Raw genomic sequence first — 18,328 nt, 5'->3', positions numbered from 1 at the left:
GTCTCTTTAAACCCAATGCAACTGATTCTGAACTCATGGTTGTTTATAGCAGTGTCTAAAGTTGCTTTTTGTCTTCCATTCCCCATCTTTCTTTATTGCAAAATGTAATTGAATCAGCGTTAAAGAACATGTACCATCTCTGCGTGATTTTCTGTTTGGATAATGACACAAGAGCATTAAGTCTGCAGGAGGCCTTTAATTAAAGCCTGTAAATTAGATTTTAAACCCATGTGTGTCTGTCTTTCTTAGGAAAAGGAAAAAAGAACTCAAAGTCCGAGCAGAAGAGCGGGACGGTGGGGAAGGGAGCAGGGAAGAAGATCACAAAAATCATCGGGCTGGGGAAGAAGAAGCCGTCTACGGATGAGCAGACCTCGTCAGCAGAGGAAGATGTGCCCACATGTGGTAAGAAAAAAAAACACTAACCAAGTTTAAATGGTCCACATCAGTATTTTTGGTTTTAAAAATGCATTTTATGATTGTCTTGAAATGCTCAGATCTGGAGAGCCTGTGCAGCATAAGATAAAAGTTATGAAAGACAACACACCTTAACACAAGATGAATGTGCAGAACTTTAAGGAAAGTTTTTGCATATTACCAGGGGCATGGGACAACAATCTGTTAAAAAAACATAAAAAAGTCCACATGTTTACAGCACAGCAAGGGTTGGATGTGGCAAGTAGGGTACTGTCAGTAGGGTTGCCATAAGCCCCTGGTCATGCTGTGGATGACATAATGGTCTTTCGTGATGGTCTTTGGATATATTACCAGGAGCGAAGAGACACAGACAAAAGGGATGCTGTCAAGCTTGACCTTGGTTGACACTCATTTATGCCTACATGTTTTTAAGTTTTGAAAACAATACAACTGTCGACAAATGTTTGAATAACTTTCACTGCAAAAATGCAACATTACAGTAATGGTTGTGTCATGATTGCATAATAAGATCCTGATCATTCAGGCACCAGTAGTTTGGTGAGTGTGTCTACCTGCCCGGTGTGCAGATGATCAGGTCCTCAAGGTCGACGGCCCAGGTTCTGGTGGCTCCTTTCTCACAAGTTGTTCCTACTCTCTCTTGCCTGAGTTTCTGACTTTATCTCTCCTTAGTAAAGATATTAAAGAATATCAAATTTGACAAGATTATTGCTGAAGTTTAATTCTTGACCTGAACATTGACAGTGTAAAGCAGCTCTTACCATTACCTTGATCTGGATGATATGGACTTGGGTTTATGACCTAAATGAGTCCTGCACTGCTACACTAGTGCAGTCTGAAACCATGACTTAGAGCCAGGAGACTCCTTATTCTCTCAACTACATTCTAACACTGCTATACGTAAAGAAATGTGCAGGAGTGCATGTACAAAATGACTCAGACATCCTGTGTTAACCCAGAGATATAGTTAATATTTTCACTAAAACATATTTTTAAAATCTAACAAATTTTGAAATTTTAGCTAACTGCTGCATTTACTGTGGTAGCAATTTTGGTCCAATTGCTCTCCTTAGTTGTATTGTGGTATGTTTTCAGCATATGCTAGACAAGTCAACAACTTGGTCCTCCATTTCTGACATCCATCTGACTTTATACTTCGACTACTGTTGCCATGGCTGTGTTTGTTGTGCTTCTTCCTTTAGTCAGCTAGCTATTATTCTGCTCCACCTAACAATCCTGCTCATGGTGGCTCAGCTGTGCTCAGTGTTCCCTTACACAACAGGATTCCTGATTGTTGATACTGAACAAGTTTAATATTAACAATTTTGAATCAGAGTGTCTTCTGAGCAGATCCCAAAGGGAAAGAAAATTGTTGACACACCCCAGGAAAAACAGGCTTCATAATCTTAGTGTCATGCGATAATCAGGTCTTTGCTGACTTTGGTCAGGAGTGGGTATTTGAGCCAAAGATTGACTTTTGTAATTTTTTTCTAACTTAATCCAAGGATTGATAAAGCCTGCTTTTGTTTTGGAAGAAAATAAGGAACTTAGGAAAATAAAGAACTTATTACCGACAATGAAAATATGTAACCTGAACGGTAAAAAAGGTTAATTTGACTTGTCCACTGAGATTTTTTTTTTTGTGAAATGAGACATAAAGGAGCATCAGTCCTTATTCTACATCACTGTTAAAGCAGGAAGGCACTACAGTGAGCAGTATCAATCTGCTACCCTCCTATAGAAGCTTAACTACGCTGTGCCTAAACCAAGCATTTACTGCTATTAAAAACATTCATGTCAATTTAAATGACAGGCTACCTGAATGTCCTGTCCAATAACCGCTGGCGAGAGCGTTGGTGCCGCCTGAAAGACAACCAGCTGCTCCTTCACAAAGACCGGGACGACCTGAAGAGCCACATCGCCTCGTTGCCCCTCCGAGGATGTGAGGTCAGCCCCGGCCTTGACCACAAACACCCCTTCGCCTTCCGCCTGCTTCGTAATGGCCAGGAGGTCGCTGTTCTGGAGGTAAGCATGTTTTGTGTTGGAGAATTGTCTCAGAATATATGAAACCTTTTCATGCTTTCCTCCTTTCATGGTCCTTTTCATTTTCAAAGAAGAATTTTGATGTAAATGGAGGCGTCTCTTTACAAAAATGCTGTCAACAACCCTCAATGCTTAGGAACTTGTAGGGTCATTATATTTTACAGAAGATGCCACTACTTTCTCTTGTCACTATGTTTCAAGAGGAAATGGGGCACTCAAAATCAAAGGATAGCAGTAAAAGTTAGAAATGGGACTGAGACTAAAGAAGCCAAGACAAGTTTGTCTCATAGGACCACCTCACCACTGCCTTGTGTCAAGCTGCTTAGCAGGAGACACCATGTGGTTATAACTTTTGAACCTGAAAGCCATTTAAACACTAAAATATGATAAAAAAAAAAAAAAGAGGACCCAGATGCATGAAAGTTTATTGTGCATGTCTTTAATATTATCCCTCTTCCTCCAGGCATCCTCCTCTGAGATGATGGGTCGCTGGTTGGGGGTCTTATTGGCAGAAACTGGCTCCACCACCGACCCAGCCACCCTGCACTACGACTACATCGATGTTGAGACCACGGCTAATGTCATCCAGCTCGCCAAGCAGTCTTTTTGGTGAGGGACAGATGCATTTCCTCCACTGATTAAAATGCAAATTTCGAAAGCAGATCACCTTTACCTGATGCTTTAAAGTGATCCGTTTCAGCTCCATGACTGTATAAAATTGTATCCATTATATTGAAGTTGATGTTTTCTCATCAGCTTCACCAGTAAGCGAGCCGTCTCCCCTAACCCATACCTGGACAACCCAGTCAATGGCTACGCCTGTCCCACTGGTATGGCTCTACACTACGATGATGTGCCCATCAATGGAACGGTAAGGACACACCTGTTCACAGGTGATACAAAACACACACTTGGAAAGCAAGCTGAGGAATTTCCACTCTCTAACCATGGCTTTGTTTATGTGTATTTTGGAAGCTCAAACAATGTTTTTTCCCAAAAATGATCAACTCTAGAAGACCTTTGGCCAAACCATTATGAATTAACAGTTTTTGTGCACTGTGCTACCGTCTGGGCTTATATGACTGTCTTTAAATGCCCTGCCCTGTGTGATGTGGATGTAACCAGTCACTGATTTCTAAATGTCTTGGACCAGCTGCGGTGAGACAGCCTTTAATAGCTTTGCTCAATGGAGTATTTTTGTGTCGTGTTTGACAATATCCCAAACCAGTCGTTATATTGCTTTCTTCAAAGCCACCAGACACAGTTGACTGGAAAAAAATTGCCTTGTAAACAAGAGATTTGCTTGCCTAATTTGGTTGGTTTGTTTGTGTGGTATTTTGAAAGGTTAATAACGGCCAAAACAATAATTGTGTAATATATAAAAAAAAATCAAAGTAGTTGATCTTTGCAGCAGCAGACCAGCATCTCCTGTTTTACAATGTGAAATCCAGTCATTGGTCTTTTTCATCCTGGAGAGAAATGCAGCAGTTTCTGGTCTAAATTTAAAGAATTCATCTTAGAAAAAAGACCAATCCATTTGGGATTTTTCCAGACATCAGGATTAGCAATCCTCAGTAAAGCACCATACTTTTAGAAGAAGCGTTTGCTTGCAGGGAATTTGTTGCAGTTATTACAGCCTTCAACTGAAGGCCATCTGCCACAGAAAGCGGATTTCAGGGGGGCCCTAATTTGCCCTGACTACCACTGAATCCACCTCAGGTCAGGAAGAGAATGCCGATTCTTGCAGAAGAGAGGGGAGACACTGATAACTTATCTCCACATTCAGACACAAAACCAGAACAAACTGCACATAAAAGCGAAAATTATTAATGCTTGTTGGTGCTTGAAAATTATTAGAGCAGTATGCCAATTAAATTGGAGCAAATGACTGTGATTTTGTGACTTGCTGCTATTGTCATCAGGATTTATGGATCAAAAAATCGTTGTCAAAACTTTTTCGATTTATGTTTCTGTTTCAATTTAGACATTTGAAGGAGTACCAAAGAAAACAAAAGTGAATGAACCTTGTAAAAATGTATGCTTACAGAACTTGCACAGCAGCACCACCCAGTGTTAAAACTAAGAAATACAGGCATAAGCTTAAAGTTTAAGTGAAACATTTGGACTTTGTAAAAGAAAAATGGACCACAGGCCATAGTTTGGACATCCTTGCCATAAAGCATTCACAGCCCAACAGATTGGTTAAAAAAAAAAAAAAAGAGGCCAAGGTTAAAAAAAAATCGAGGAAATGACTTTGGGAAGGCTGAAACTAACTGATTTCTATGGAAGTCCATTTATACCACTTAAATTCATAATCCAAAGTCTTTATTATGAGATAAAAAGTCATCTCATAATGTTGACTTTTTATCTCATAATTATGACTTTCCTTTTTTCTTTTTTTTTTTCTTTCCTTTTTTTTGGGGGGGCGGTGGGGGGGGGGTTGGATTTTGTTTTGTCTTGTTTTTTTTTTAGAATTGCCTAACTTTCACATTTTTCTTTCTTAAGTGGCATAAATGGGCTTCCGTACTCCTCTAATGTGACTTCTTACATGTTAAACTTCATACACAGCACCTTTGAATAATTTACTGGTTTATTTAATAACACCTGACATTAAATTGTGATGTTACTGTCTCTGAAATGCTCTAACATTCCCTTCCTCTTCTCCTAAATCTTTCCTCCCTTTAACATTAAATATCTCCTTTCCTCTCCTACTTGCTTGCATGCCTACTTGCTCAAACACAAAGGACCCTGAGGTGCAGTACTCCAGTCCTGCCACACAGGGGCGCCAGCTGAAAGAGGAGCTGCACTATGAGAACACAGACCTTTATGAGAACATGCCCTCTCCCAAGCTGGCAGCCCGTCTCCCTCCAAAGCTTTCTTCTTCTTCTTCTTCTTCTGCCGCTCACTATAAAACCCCCGTTAATAAAGTCTCTTCCAAGTTCCTCACTGCTGATGCTAAAGCTAAAGAAAACACTCAGGTGACTAACACGCTTTTCATACTCTATCTTTAACCCTTTTTTTCCTCACTCCTGAATGTCCATTAGTTCAACTTTTGTCTTTCTGAACAGGTTTTTTAAAGCTGCATGTTTTAAGTCATGAAATCTTAACGCTTGAGTCTGTACTTTGTGCAAAAGTTCTGCAAAAATTCAAATACTGGCAGGTGTTTGTCCTTTTTGTTGTCAAAAATATCTCATTACATTTTATACATGCCTAGATAAACACTGTAAAGTAAAATCTTTTCTACAGGATGCACTTTAGTACCTGAAAATAAATTTAAGGGTGAGTATGAAGTTTAATAAGGTACTTGTGATAAAACCTTAAGGAGGTTGTTAGGATTGGGCAGTAACCAATTTTTAATACTAGAAACCTTTCCCAGATTTTCCCACAGTATATTCTATTACTGCCACGTGGAAGAAATAGACATTTTACTGGAAACAGCTCCAACCAAGCACTTGCCACTTGGGCTTGGCAAATAAGCAGGCCTAAACAATGAATACTGCAGCTTTTACATACACTATCCCAGTGAATAAATCCCATTGAAGTAGTTAAACCTATTTCCCCAGAGGTGTGAACTAGAAAAGTGAGAGATACTGCGCCAAAGGAAAGGGGATTTTTGAATTTATTTTTCCAGGAGGAGCATATTTTCACTCACCAAATAAGGTGTTGGTGTTGGCCACCCACATGCTTACCTCGCTCTCTTTCCCATCAGCCTGTGAATCCCTCTGTTGTAGATCTAGGTAATTTGATTATCACCATGACTGGGCCTGAATCCTTTACGTGTTAGGTCTTTGGAAAGACTCGACATGAGATTCACCTCCAAACTACAAGAGTCGTAGCCCTTAGTTCAACCCCAGTGGCAAAAAGTCAGGATGCTGTGAAAAAAGTAACAGAACAATGATTGTTTAACTCTCATAAACCCAAATTTATATGACCAAAGAACATAAAAACATATCAGATGTTGAAACTGAGACATTTTACCATTTCATGAAAATATCAGGTCATTTTGAATTTGATGGCAGCACATCCAAAAAAAGTACAAATGGGGCAACAAAAGGCTGGAAAAGCAAGAGGTACCATTGAAAAACAGCTGGGGGAGCATTTTGCAAATTGGTAGATTAGTTAACAACAAGTCAGTAACATGACTGGGTATAAAAGGAGCATTTTAGAGAGGCAGAGTCTCTGAGAAGTAAAAATGGGCAGATTCACCAGCCTGTGAAAAACTGTCAAAATATTCTGGAACAATTTCAGATAAATGTTCCTCTGTGTAAAGTTGTGAAGACTGTGAATATGCCACCATCTACAGTTCATAATATTGAAAGATTAAGAGAATCTGGAGAAATTTCTGTGCAAAGGGGACAAGGCTGAAGGTCAATATTGAATGCTGGTGACCTTTAAATCAGGCATGATTCTGTTCTGGAAATCACTTTATGGGCTCAGGAACATTTCCAGAAATCATTGTTTGACTAATGAAAGTTAAAGCTGGATCATGCAAAGAAGAAGCCAGAAACACTGTCATCTTTACTGGGACAATGCTCATTTAAAATGCACTGAGGCAAAATGGAAAACTGTTCTATGGTCAGATCAATCTAAATTTGAAATTCATTGTGGAATCTGTGCCTTCATCCAGAGAACTTCTCTGTCAGGGAAGACTTTGACTATTTCAGTAAGACAATGCTAAACCACATCCAACAGCATGGCTTCATAGTGTCAGAGTGCGGGTCCTGAACTGGCCTGCCTGCAGTCCGGACCTTTCCCCAATAGAAAATATTTGGAGCATCATGAAACAAAAACCCAGAAAAGGAGACCCAGCTAGAATCCTACATCAGACAAGAATGGGACAACATTCCTCTCCTAAAACTCCAGCAACTTTTTTTTTTTGTAAACAGGGTTGTACTTAAAACATCAGAAAAACACCAAAATGTTTTAAAGCTTTATTCCAGTACATGACTTTTTGTGATCCTTTGTTTGACTAATAAGAAAAAAAATCCCCTGTAGATTGTCCTTTTTTATATAAGGTATATGATTATAAAGACTAGAACTAATGTCATGAAAGGTGAGAGAAAACATAACAAAAACTAAAAATACTACTTTCAGTTGAGTTGTCTCATTTTTAGGGATTTCACCACCACCCCATGTAACTCTATTTCAAAAGGTAAGGGGACACTCAAAACCCAGGGGTAGGGGTTAGAGTTCGAAACAGGCCTTGACTGTCATTCACTATGACTCAGGATAAAATGATCAGCTTTGAGGGCAGACTTATCATGAAACCCATTTTTATGCAAACAGCTTGTACCTTAACATGTCAGAAATGTTTTCATCCTTCAAGTCATTGAAACCTAAAAATATGAAAAAAACATCAAGACATAAAAATAGCAGAATCCCCCTTTAAATGCTTCCACAGAAGTATGCACATTATGACTTTAGGTGATGTGGGAGGTCTAGTGTATATGTGTTTCTGATGTGTGGTCGTCCTTTGTCGTGTACTTCCTTCCTCTCCTCGTGTGTGATTTATAACATAACCACCCTGCTGTAACTGCCACCCTGCCTTCATGGTCACATAAGTCACCACAGTATTGTTTGGAGCTCCGCCTCCTCCCTAACAACCTTTTGATGTGTGAGCAGGGTGTGGCGTTAACATTGCCTCCAAGACCACAAAGTACTGCTGAAGCATGAAAAGTCAATGGAGAATATTATATCAGGCTTCATGTTTGATCTGATGTTTGAATCAGTTATTTAGAAGAATATTTCAGATGTTATGGCCATCCAAGTAAGGGAGTTCCAACATTGTATATACAGGAACTGAACCTTTTCCATTATTTACACTACTTATCCCATTAGGGATTCTCAATTGCAATTATTTCTATTTGGCTGTATGTCTCTGTTCTGGGAACTCCCTGACCTTTCATGTGCATCCATGACAAGCCTGAGGCAGGGAGAGATGCAGCAAAAGCCCAGCAGAACATTAATTACGCTAGGCATCGCTTGGGCATTGGAGGGTTGCAAAAAGTGGCCTGCAGAGGGCGCATCTTGGAAAAGGCTGTATAGGTTTGCCTTATTGGATGCTTGGCCATTAGCTGATGAGAGCTTGCAGCTGCTACCAATGAAAGCAAAGCATGATTCGGTGGCCTGCCAAGACTTATGCTATGCTTAATATATTGCTGATCTCCAGGGTGGATAGAATATTCAAAAGTAATCAAAAAGGGGAAATTTTGTCATGCATTTTCATCAAATGTATAATGCTACTGAGAGCAGTTATATGATGAAGTCAAAGCTGATGAATTAATCCAAATTAACACAAGACTTTTATTTGTGATGTTTAAAAAGTGTCCATCCTCCTCTTTCTTCTCCGATCAGCTGAAAGGAAAGAAGGGAGCAGCGACCAATGGGATTGCTTCAAAGCAGAAGACCGATCAAAAGAACCAGCCCAAAAAGAACGGTGTCAACGGGGCGAACGGGATGGCTTCACTTAAACGCAACACCTCCAGTAAGTATCAACCAAAACATCTATTTATAAACTGGAAAACTCTGCTTTTAAGCTTTCTGAAAATGTTAGCCTTAAGGTTTGAGGTTAAGAAGGGCTGGTAAATATTTGAAATCCTTAAACCTTCCCCACCCTTGGGACCAAACTTGTGACGCAAGTGGGTTAGACTTAAACCTTCTGCCAACGTTGGGGTTTCACTCAAACAGATGCAGCAGATCGCAGGAAAGGAGGCCAGATTTTTGGGGAGAGGGCGTACTGTGGTCGCCCTAATCCTTGTGGTCCAGAGTAGAATTTTTTGCCTAATGTGTGAACGAGGAGGGTTGTCTCTCCTCCAGATGTCGGAATGGAAAAATGTGCCATGCTGGATTCAGAGAATGTGACACAATTCTCATATTTCCAGTTAGAAAAAAGTGTGCTGAATATGAAAGTGTCAGCAGCGGTTTTAGGAGATTTCTCACAATACAAAAAAAGAACACACACATACCACCCTTAGTGTATTTTCCAGTAAGGGAAAGGCTTTGCGTGATTAATAAGTGCTGAAGGCTCTGAGGTCAGGGGGTTTCTGGGTAATTCATGTGCACCAGTGCCCTCATAGTATCAGCTATAAACTGCTTTCCAAACATCTTGGTTTCGGAACTTTGGCCCGTGAAAGGAATGTGTTTTCAGAATAAAGCAGTGATAGTCCAGCACATACCAAGTTTTGAATAAAGGTCATTTTTTTTCTTACACTGAAAGTATTTTACTAATTTCGATCCCAATATTGAATTTATGAAGAAGCTATTCAAGTTTTCATCTATTTATAGACAGATCTTAAAACCTAAAAAGGAATGCATGTGCCCAACTTCTTCTTTCACAAGTGCAGAGTTTGACATGCATCTCCATTAACAACTTCAGGATTTTTGTCTTGAAACAACTGCATCTTTAGAAATGCTGGACTGAGTCCTTCTCATCTGTGCTGGACATCAAAAACTAGCTGTTTGATTCTACTTGGACTCTGTTTCCAGCCTCTCTAAATGCATTCTTTATCTTGCAGATGCAGAGCAGGTTAAGTATGGGAAGAACCGTGTGGAGGCCGATGCAAAGAGGCTGCAGACCAAGGAAGAAGAGCTAATGAAGAAGAAGCAGGAGATCAGGAACCATCTGACCCAGCTGAAGAAGGAGAGGAGAGACCTTCGCACTGCTGTGGAAGCTGCTGTCGGTGAGACAACATGAAGAGTCAGAGATAGAATAAGGAGTTAGCTTAAAAAAACAGGGTCTTTAAAAAATCTTGTAGTTTATCAAAGAGTTTTTCCTCTTTTCAGGCAAGCGTTCTCATGCCTCGCTGTCAGAGCGACTGAAGAAGGTGGAGGAGGACTGCAGGAAGAAGGAGGAGGAGAGGGTTAACCTGGAACTGGAGCTGACGGAGGTGAAGGAGAGTCTGAAGAAAGCCCTGAGCGGTGGTGTCACCCTGGGCCTCACCATTGAACCAAAAACAGGCTCCTCTGGACTCCAGGTTAGAACACAGTGGTGGTTTATTTACAGTTCTACAGGGACATTTAAGGACTAATGTTTTTAAATTTTTTTTAATAAAATTAAAAGGTATGAATAAATAGAAAGTATGTTAACTAAGACTTGCTACACACTTTTTCCAAGGCACAATTACGATCGGATCTAATTTTAAGGCATACCATATACATAACCATGCCAAATGGCAACTAAAACATGTTACTTACCTTTAGTTGCCGTAATGTATAGTTGTACAAATTCCCACAATACATCAAGTACATCACACCATTGGGGAACCACTCAGCTAAACTATTTTGAGTCTGTTTTAGTCCACGTTTGTGTAGCACTGACTTCAGGAGTTCATCAGATTTAAAATTTCAAGTTGGATCCTTGACCAACAATCATCTAGTAAAGTAAATATCACCATTCTCAGACCAGTTTATTTTTTTTTATGTGTTTAGTCACCAGCCATGATGCGACGAACCCAGGGGTCCTCTCCTTTCTCCAGCTGTGACACCAGTGACACAGAGTCCTGCTCCCTGCCGGTCAATAGCGCATCCCTACTCCGCCGGCAGCAGGGCACCCAGAAGCCTTCAACAGTCCGGGGACATGTCCTCAGGAAGGCCAAGGTCAGAGCTCACTATGGTTACTGAAACACATCTACTGGGGCATTTAAAAAAGATGAAACACATTCCTTATATTCAAGATTCCTCTCATACAAAGTGTAACATTTCAAGAGTTTTTTGGTGATTACGGCTTACAGCTCATGGAAATCAAACCTCTACTATCTCAAAATGAATATTGTGGAAAAGTCCCATTTTCAAAGGTTTCCCGAGCCTTTATTCTATCACTCTGGTTCAGTACACACGACTGTAATCACAGGGAAGATGAAAATAACTGACACCCTTCACAAGGAGGGTAAGCCACAGAAGGTCCCTGCTTGAAAGGCTGTTCTAAGAGGCTGTATCAAAGCATATTCATGGAAAGTCAACTGGAAAGAAATGTAGTTCACAAGGAGTAGACTGAGGCTGGAGTCAGGACATGGACTACAAGTATTGTGTTCCTGGTGTCAAGACAATCCTGAACCAGAGACATCTTTAACATCTCACCCGGGCTAAGAGGAAAAAGAAACTGGACCAATGTAGTCTCAGTGGTCCAAAGTTAGGGTTGGGAAATTAATCGCAAATTAGATTAAATCGCAATATGGCCTGCTGGAATTTTCAAAACGCAAAAGGTGCAATATTTCTTTAACCTGATATTTGTGTCAAAATACCAGTTTAGAACTTTTTTGCAACAGAGATGTTATGCATTACATATCATGCACTCAGTCTAATGCCATATTTTTAGAATAGTGATAAAAAAATTCTATTTTCTTCGTTTTTGTATGTTTTTTCTTATTAAATATGAGAATTATATAAAAATGATCACTCCCTTTGATAGAACTGTTCATATCAAATGTGCAAAATGAGTAAAAAATCATCACAATTTGATATTTAAAAAAAAAATGGTTCTGCCCTAGTGTAATCTAATATTGTGTCGGTTGTAGCATAGAATGAATTATTACTTGTTTTTGATGTAAAATGCATGAGCTGAGGAACTTAAAGAATCGCTTATTAAATAAAAATCGCAATATTGGGAAAAGAAATCGCAATTAGATTATTTTCCCTAATCTTTCAGCCCTACTTGAAGTCCAGTGTTAAAAGTTTCTACAGTTAGTGATGGTTTGGGGTGCGATGTCATCTGCTGCTGTGGTCCACTGGTCTTTATCAAGTCCAGAGTCAACCCTGTCAGCCGTCTACCAGGAGATTCTAGAGACCTTTATGCTTCTATCTGCTGAGCAGATTTATGGAAATAATGATTTCCTTGTCCATCAGAACATGGAAACTGCCCAAATTAAGCCAAAACTACCAGAAACTGTTTTTCTGACCATGGTAGTACTGTGTTTGATTGAGCAACCTGGGCTTCATAACACCCCATTTCTGTTTGTGATATTCTGATATTTTGAGATGGTGGATTTTGTATTTGTGTTAGCTGTACGCCGTAATCATCAAGATTGAAACAAAACATGTCTGAAACATTTCCCTTTGTATGAGATTAATATAGAAAATCTTAAAGTTGGTCCTGTATTAAATCACAGGGAAAAACACATTCTTCGTGGTATTGTAATTTTATGAGATGCAGGTGTGGGTTTACTCCTATTATTTTAAGTGTTTTTATCAGATGAGCTGCCAGTGGACAGATTCGACTTTCGTTTGCAAAAGAAGAGAAGGTTTTCCGCTGGTTCAAGTTTTACTTTTGTTGATGCAATCTTAACCTTACATCAGACATGTTTTGAATGTTGGGAGACTCCTGGCTGCAGCAGTAAGCCATGATTTACATGTCAGGATGTCTGAAGGTCTTACATATATGTATATGAGGTTATATGTACAGCTTGAAGGTGGTATAGATTTAGGAATATAAGGTAAGGCTTCTTGATCATGGCAAAGATTAGAGTCACAATAATTTTGATTTTGGCATCTAAATAATTAAACATGACCACAGCTGTGTAACAAGTTCTGCAAGTAATTTTGCACAAGCTTCTCTTTTCCCAAAATGTCAAAAGTCAGGGCCATAAAATGTCAGTCTTATATATTTCATAAAGAACCAGGAGGTTGAAAAATGGCTTTCAAATTAACTTTGCTTATTGGTTCTGAAGGTGATCAAAGTGTGACTGTTGTTATACCATAGCCAAGTTCATGCAAACTTTGTGGCGACATGTAAACTAAGAGGCTCTCTCTGTTTGTTTTGCAGGAGTGGGAGCAGAAGAGCGGCACATAATCGGCCTCAACGTTTCGCACCAGTCTCACTTTTATTTCTTTGTTTCTTTTTAAGAAATTGTGTATATATTTATTTAAGACTGTTCATACAGTGTGAGAGTGTAGAGGGAGGATGACACAAGAATAGCATTCACATCAACCAAAAAGAAGTAGCTGGTTTTAGTAGACTGTCAGTTCCACAACATACCAGAAATGACAATGTCTTAAATTTCTTTCTATTGAGCATGCTCATTGTACACTTGTGTTGTCTGCTGTACTCTTTTCAAGCAACCACCTTTTTTCTATTCAAATCCGTTTGGCAGGTTTGGGTTCAAAAAGGTTGCAACCAAGTATTTATTTGTAAATGTTTAAAGGAAATACTAGCTTCCCTTTGTTTATTTATGTGGATATATTTAACATTTTTGTCTCACAATTTGTCACACTCATAGACTCCCATTCCCTACATTAAATGGTTCTCATACAGCAAATAAAGTGCATAATTATAGGTCATAATAGTCATAAGACATACCAGCTAGGACCAGTGGTGCTCATCGAGACATTAAAAATGCATAAAACACACAAAAATATGTGGGTACACAGAAGTTAAGTAGCATAAATCACAAATTGAGATTGTGTTTTTTTCCATGCAACACTTTCAGAGCAGCACAGTAATCAAGAAGTCAATGCAAAGTGAGACGTTAGCAAGACTGTGCCACGAAAGCCTGTTTACAATAATTATGCCTTAATTGCATCAGAAATTTTCATGCAACAGGCCCTTTAAAAGACTAGCATTGCAAAATTGTTCACCATTGCCTTGCAAATTGAATTTGGCTTTTAAAGATCTTTGGGGTTAAGTCATTCATCCCTCAATCTTTACATTATCTATACCAATTACCCCAATTGGGGTGGTGGAGGGCTGAAGCAAATCCCAGCCTTTATTTGGCAAGAGGAAGGCTCTTAGTCATTCAAAGGAATGACTAAGACAAGCATGCGGTCATACTTACTGTCAATTTAGAGTGTGAGCCTGTCTGTGTTGTATGGAACAAATCTAGAGTACCTAAAGAGGTATCATCCACCATGACACATTAAACGGGATAAAGCGCTGATTTTTCAGGCTCAACAGGACCCATGAAGCTAAGTCTACTGGTTTAGGCTTTAGTCATGCTCCCTAAGTGAAGTCTGACTTCAGCACTAGAGCCCATCATACAGAAAACTCTCAAATCTCAGCCAACATGGCTGATAGTAGGCGGTCAGGAGCATCAGGCCACCTCCTCCAATCACACCACTGCATTACTGTAGCCCTGTGGTCTGCTTTTGTGTTTTTGGTTGTGCTAAACATCCCTGAGGCACATTCAAAACCCAGCATCAATACACTGACTCAAACTAAATCACTTGTTGTAAGCTTAAAGTGCTAAATGTTCTGCTAAAGACACATTTTAAAGACTGCGTCATACAAACATTCCATCAATGTCACATTTCTATGGTTCTTTTTATGGCTCTATGTTACACTGTTTTTGCTTTGCTGGAGTGTTGATACTGGACCTTATAAAAGAAGTGGAAGTAGCAACCATTGGTTTGTCACATTGAGGACAGCATATTAACAGGGTTTTTTTCATGGGTATATTTGAATGCCTAAACAGATAGTCAGCGCTTCACCTTTATCCTGTTTGGAAGGTTACTGACAGTAGAGAATGAGAAGCGCGTCAGGATGAATCAACTGAGCAGAAGACCTAAAGCGGTTTAGACTGGGTGCATGTTGGCTGTGTGATGGCTGTGGCGCATCTGCTTCAGCTTGCATTGTAAGAGCTTTCAGACCATGCATGTGTGCTAGTTGAATTTGGGCCTTTTACAGGTTTTACTTAAATAAATTTTCCTACAAAGGACTTATGTTGTTTAATGAGCAGGGGGACAAACGAGGTGACGCACTGCAGAAAAGCCAGGCTTTTACTTTGAAAAGCAAAAACTACAAGTGTAATCCCTCTAACATATCTGGCATACATATCTGTTAAAACATGGTAAATGTGTCTTGTATTTATCATTTTCCTGTCTATTTTGGCTCAGTGACATCTGCAGTAAAAACAGGCAAGATTTTTCTAGATTTTTCTAGATTCTCGGCAGCATGAGACATGGTGCTCATGCTGGCACTCTGAAAGCCCCAATTTACCATGCACACTGAAATGAAAATCAAGCTGCGACACAAAAGTAACACAGATGCTATGCACCCAATCGAACAGCCTGAAGGTTTAATGCAGTCAGTTTCTTACTACTAGATAATGGCCTTGTGGCAATTACAAAGAATGTAATTGCAGTGAGGCTATTTCTGCTTTAGCTTCAGTACTGAGTCAGTGGTTTACTTTCACTTCTTAGATATGGTTTGTTTGTTTAAGGTGCTTTTTAGGGATTGTTGAGAGAAGTAGTGCACCAACTGACCATCAATCTTGTAAATATTTTTCTATTTCCAACCCGCTTTCAAACTGATAACCAACAGATCTGTGAGCTAGAGTGTAGTCAGCATGTTAGCATGAAGACAGTGGCACATGGGGGGGTTCTATCTACAAGTATTTAGTTCATGTGGATTCCCTGTTGGCTTTAAACTGAGCAAGATGTCTTTTGCCTGTAAATATGAACCTGCTGTTCATAGCTTTGGTTTCTGGGAGTGGGTGGGGTACAGCCTTGTACATCAGTGTTTTTTTTTGCACCTTATACATTTTCTACTCTATTGTATTCCCAGACAGTTACCAACTTGGTGACAAACATGCTTGTACATAAAATAAATAAACCTCCTGATAAAAGCTGTGTGTGACTGGCTGTGCCTTACAAGGAGTTGAGAACAACTGATTTTTTGTCTTGAAATGTGCAGAATGGTGATGTATGAAAATTATGAATATGTTTGTGAAGTTAAGGGAGCTTATATTATTTTCAAGTATATAAATGCAGATTTTCCAGCAGTAAGATGTGTTCAACAAAATCACAAAAAATTCTTCATACAGCACTTTTATGTGTCACACACCTCATAACTCACAATGTTTTAACCTCCATATGACCTTTTCCACACAATTTCATAAAGAATTATGTAGTATACAATAAAATTAAGGAAATAAATCAAAATAGTAACATGCTATAATATGACATTTTTATATAACCAACTGTCAGTGTTGGGTAGCGGTACTTTTGAAACTAACTCTCTAGATTACTGCGTTAGATACTGAGAAAAGTCATTTGGGTGACACTTTACTTGAAGTTTTATTCATAAGACTGACATTATGCTGTCATAATCATAAATTGGCATATGTCATTAACATGAATATGGCTTCATGAATGTTGCCATTAAGTGCCATTAAGTGTAATTTGCTAAATTATGACACCTTTACTGCAAAGTTGACATTTTTTTGTCATGATAACTTGACATTTGCGGTAATCTGTATCTCTGCAGCCTGAGAACACCGCTGACAGACAGGAAAACCTTTACGTCTCTTTAACATGCTCACAATCTGACAACAAGCTGAGCAGAGGCACACAGAGTCACTCAAATGCTGTCCGTAATAACGGTGCGTAATTGGAACGGCTGCACAGCTGATTCAGTGAAAGCAAACGGAGCTTTTAAACTTACGTTTCACCAGGATGCTGTTCTTGTCCCTTTTATCCAAAAATCCATCATAATGGGGATAATTCCACAGTGGCCTGCTGTCCTCTCTGTAATCTCACTGGCTCAACAAGCTAACCATGACACAGAATGTTTACCTCCCGCTGGCACAGGAAGAGAGGACAAACAGCAGACGCTTCAAGGGGCTTTTTCTTTCTCTCTTTTTGAAGCCACGGAAGAGAGAGGAAATTTGGGATTTTTCTTTCAGTAACGGATACTTAAAAGTAATCTGAGTACTCTCACGGATTACTTCGTAACGTGTTACCCCCAACACTGCCATCTGTAGTATGACATGCTATTATGGCTGTTATCATTAACACATTAACGCTTGTGATTAATCTTGAAACCTTAATGCGTTTAAAAAAAAAAAAAACAACAAAAGAAAAATGCTATTTAATCATATGTCTAAGTTTGACCACAACTGCCTCCCATAGTCCTCCACTGCAGATGTTTACGTGCCTAGGGGTGAAGAGGTGAGTGGCAGGTCAAAGTCAGCCATCAGTGATGAGTGAGGAGACAGATCCCGGTCTGCTTTAACGGCAATTTATTTTTAAAAGCTGTTAGTTAAAATGTTAGTTAAAACAAAACCAAAACTGTGAGTACATGCTGCAGTGATGAAGTGTCTTTACACCAAAGCACAACGAGTCTTAAGTACCACCTTCGAGCAAAGCACATTTTTGCTAATGTTAGCAAAGACGCTAACAACCACACAGGATCAAGCCATGGTCATACCACTCTCTGCAGCTGCTTCAGGACAGTTTTCTTCTTCAGCTGCTCAGATGAATGCTGACAAGTGCTCCAAAACTTTGAGCAAGTCCTGTTTGATAATATTAATCCAGTGTAGAAATCCACGGTTGAATTGGCAAAATTGAACTTTACGGGCTGAAGATGGAAAATATGATGCGTTCAGGTAACCTCAGTAAATTAGGCGACTGTTTTCAATATGTTATGATTTGTTCAAATGTCACATAAAAATGGGAAAATGTAGTTTTTGATGGGAAACTTCAATAAATACAGTGTGAATATGTGCTTATATTTGAGGGATATAGTTGATTTGACAGACTGAATCACAGCTTTTTAACTCAAGCACTACTCAGCTAAGACCACTTGTAGTTTAAATATTTGCCCTTATTTTGTCTTTCCACCTAAGTAGTACTGATAGTGGTATCGATGAGACCTCGGATCAGCACTTTCAATGTGTTGTACATGGAATTAAAAGAATAAAAATAAAACACTTGACAATAACAACATTTAAAAATCTAAAAAACATAAAAACAGACTTAAACTATTAAAAAAAATGCTGTGATTAATGATGACTAATGTTTTTAATCCAATAACTGCACCACATGCTATACAATGAAATTTTTGACATATCAAATGTTTTATCATATTTCACTTTACATACAGAAGCTAAAGTAATTGACCAGCAATATCAAAGAGTCAGTAACA

The 18,328-nt window shown here is 39.1% G+C and overlaps 1 protein-coding gene across 2 annotated transcripts in view; it reads left to right on the top strand.

Moving 5' to 3' along the window:
* The window catches only part of afap1 (actin filament associated protein 1), a 79,148-nt gene extending 63,125 nt beyond the window's left edge, over window positions 1-16,023 (top strand). For both annotated transcript variants that reach the window (XM_041779198.1, XM_041779197.1), the window contains exons 9-17: window positions 250-402; window positions 2,246-2,457; window positions 2,939-3,084; window positions 3,232-3,346; window positions 8,830-8,959; window positions 9,990-10,154; window positions 10,258-10,448; window positions 10,903-11,070; window positions 13,232-16,023. In XM_041779198.1, coding sequence (XP_041635132.1) covers window positions 250-402; window positions 2,246-2,457; window positions 2,939-3,084; window positions 3,232-3,346; window positions 8,830-8,959; window positions 9,990-10,154; window positions 10,258-10,448; window positions 10,903-11,070; window positions 13,232-13,258 — 1,307 coding nt within the window. In that variant the 3' untranslated portion in view covers window positions 13,259-16,023. The remainder of the gene's footprint in view (window positions 1-249; window positions 403-2,245; window positions 2,458-2,938; window positions 3,085-3,231; window positions 3,347-8,829; window positions 8,960-9,989; window positions 10,155-10,257; window positions 10,449-10,902; window positions 11,071-13,231) is intronic.
* The last annotated feature ends 2,305 nt before the right edge of the window (window positions 16,024-18,328 follow it).

The sequence above is a fragment of the Cheilinus undulatus genome, linkage group 22 (assembly GCF_018320785.1).
Source record: "Cheilinus undulatus linkage group 22, ASM1832078v1, whole genome shotgun sequence".
NCBI lineage: Eukaryota > Metazoa > Chordata > Actinopteri > Labriformes > Labridae > Cheilinus > Cheilinus undulatus.
The sequence above is the reverse complement of the archived record's forward strand: the minus strand, read 5'-3'. Positions and strand labels throughout refer to the sequence as shown.